Here is a 1,157-nt window from a genome sequence, read left to right as displayed (position 1 = left end):
GCGCCTTTTCAATACAGATAACCCTAATGAATCAATTTATTTGCAGCATTCTAATAATCGTCCTATTGGCCCCAAAGGGAGAAGCAGAACACAAATGAGTGATCATGAAAATAAAATAAAGCATCCCCTTACATGAAACATGTTGGAAAATTAAGGATCACATTCTAACCTCACTCAGTCCTTGAGCAGCTCCAGACCGCTCAACGTTACTGCCATCAGACTTCAGAGTAGCTAACAACCACGGGACAAGGTCCGGGAAGTTCTCTTCTCCCATTCCTTTTATAAGAGAACCAAGGGCTCTCGCGGCAACAGACCTGACTTCAGGAATTGGATCAAGAAGGACCTGCCAAATGATAAATTATCATTACTCTAATCTGAAATTCAAAGCATTGGATATATAGGAATTGATAAAGGTACCTTCTTTACTTCGGGAAGAAGTAAGCCTATATATGGAATCATATCCTTTGGCTCGGTAACTAATGAACACATATTTCCAACTATTTGAGCAGCCTTCTTTTTGGTTTCAGCACTCCTCTCCCTCAACCCTCTATGCACTATAGGCACCACGAGTGCAAGAGATGGAGCATCTACAGTATTTATGAAGGTTGTCTGCAGATATAATACAACGAATTGGACACTGATCATACAATTTGGATAAACACAAACAAGGAAATGAATGCAGTAAATTAAGTTACCTGGAGAAGAATATCAAGAGAATACTTTGTATGATCATTGGGATCCATAAGACTCATCAAGAGAGTGGGGACTAGAGCAGATATTTCTGGATTTTTAATTACACTTCCAACCTGAAAAAGAAAATACCCATTCACAAAATATTTGGCAACAATGCAATCACTGGAACATGAAAAAAATATTACTTACCTGCTGGAGGGCGGTTTGCCCAGCCGACTGTACTTTGGGATGAGTATCTGTCAAAACCTGCATTATAATAGCACATATATAAGCGAATTTGTTTATACTCGTGTTTGTTTATGCATCATGTACAGACAAACCTCAGTCAACTTCGGAACAATCTTGGGAAGACACTGAGACAATTGCTGTGGAGCACAGTAAGCCATTGCTCCTAGTAATTGTACGCTACTTTGCTTTGTTCTCCAGGCTTTATCTTCAAGGCCCTATAGTGAGAAAATTAATGT

The 1,157-nt window shown here is 39.3% G+C and overlaps 1 protein-coding gene across 1 annotated transcript; it reads right to left on the bottom strand.

The window, feature by feature from the left end:
- Positions 1-123: 123 nt before the first annotated feature.
- LOC140966337 (protein ILITYHIA-like) lies at positions 124-1,132 on the bottom strand. Its single transcript, XM_073426649.1, has 5 exons — positions 1,014-1,132; positions 883-939; positions 696-806; positions 418-609; positions 124-343 (listed from the first exon to the last, which is right to left on the bottom strand). Exons 1-5 carry the CDS (start codon positions 1,077-1,079, stop codon positions 158-160), a joined length of 612 nt encoding a protein of 203 aa, XP_073282750.1. The 5' UTR covers positions 1,080-1,132; the 3' UTR covers positions 124-157.
- Between the last annotated feature and the right edge of the window lie 25 nt (positions 1,133-1,157).

Source organism: Primulina huaijiensis, unplaced genomic scaffold (genome assembly GCF_012295235.1).
Source record: "Primulina huaijiensis isolate GDHJ02 unplaced genomic scaffold, ASM1229523v2 scaffold205161, whole genome shotgun sequence".
NCBI lineage: Eukaryota > Viridiplantae > Streptophyta > Magnoliopsida > Lamiales > Gesneriaceae > Primulina > Primulina huaijiensis.
Note: the sequence above shows the minus strand (reverse complement) of the source record. Positions and strands in the feature narration are given on the sequence as shown.

Excerpts from the sequence above, each read along its gene's own strand:
- LOC140966337 (XM_073426649.1), bottom strand. The coding sequence starts at position 1,079 with ATGGCTTACTGTGCTCCACAGCAATTGTCTCAGTGTCTTCCCAAGATT. Across the intron at positions 940-1,013 it reads TTGTTCCGAAGTTGACTGAG|GTTTTGACAGATACTCATCC; the intron begins GTTTGTCTGTAC and ends ATTATAATGCAG. Across the intron at positions 610-695 it reads CTCTTGATATTCTTCTCCAG|ACAACCTTCATAAATACTGT; the intron begins GTAACTTAATTT and ends TTATATCTGCAG.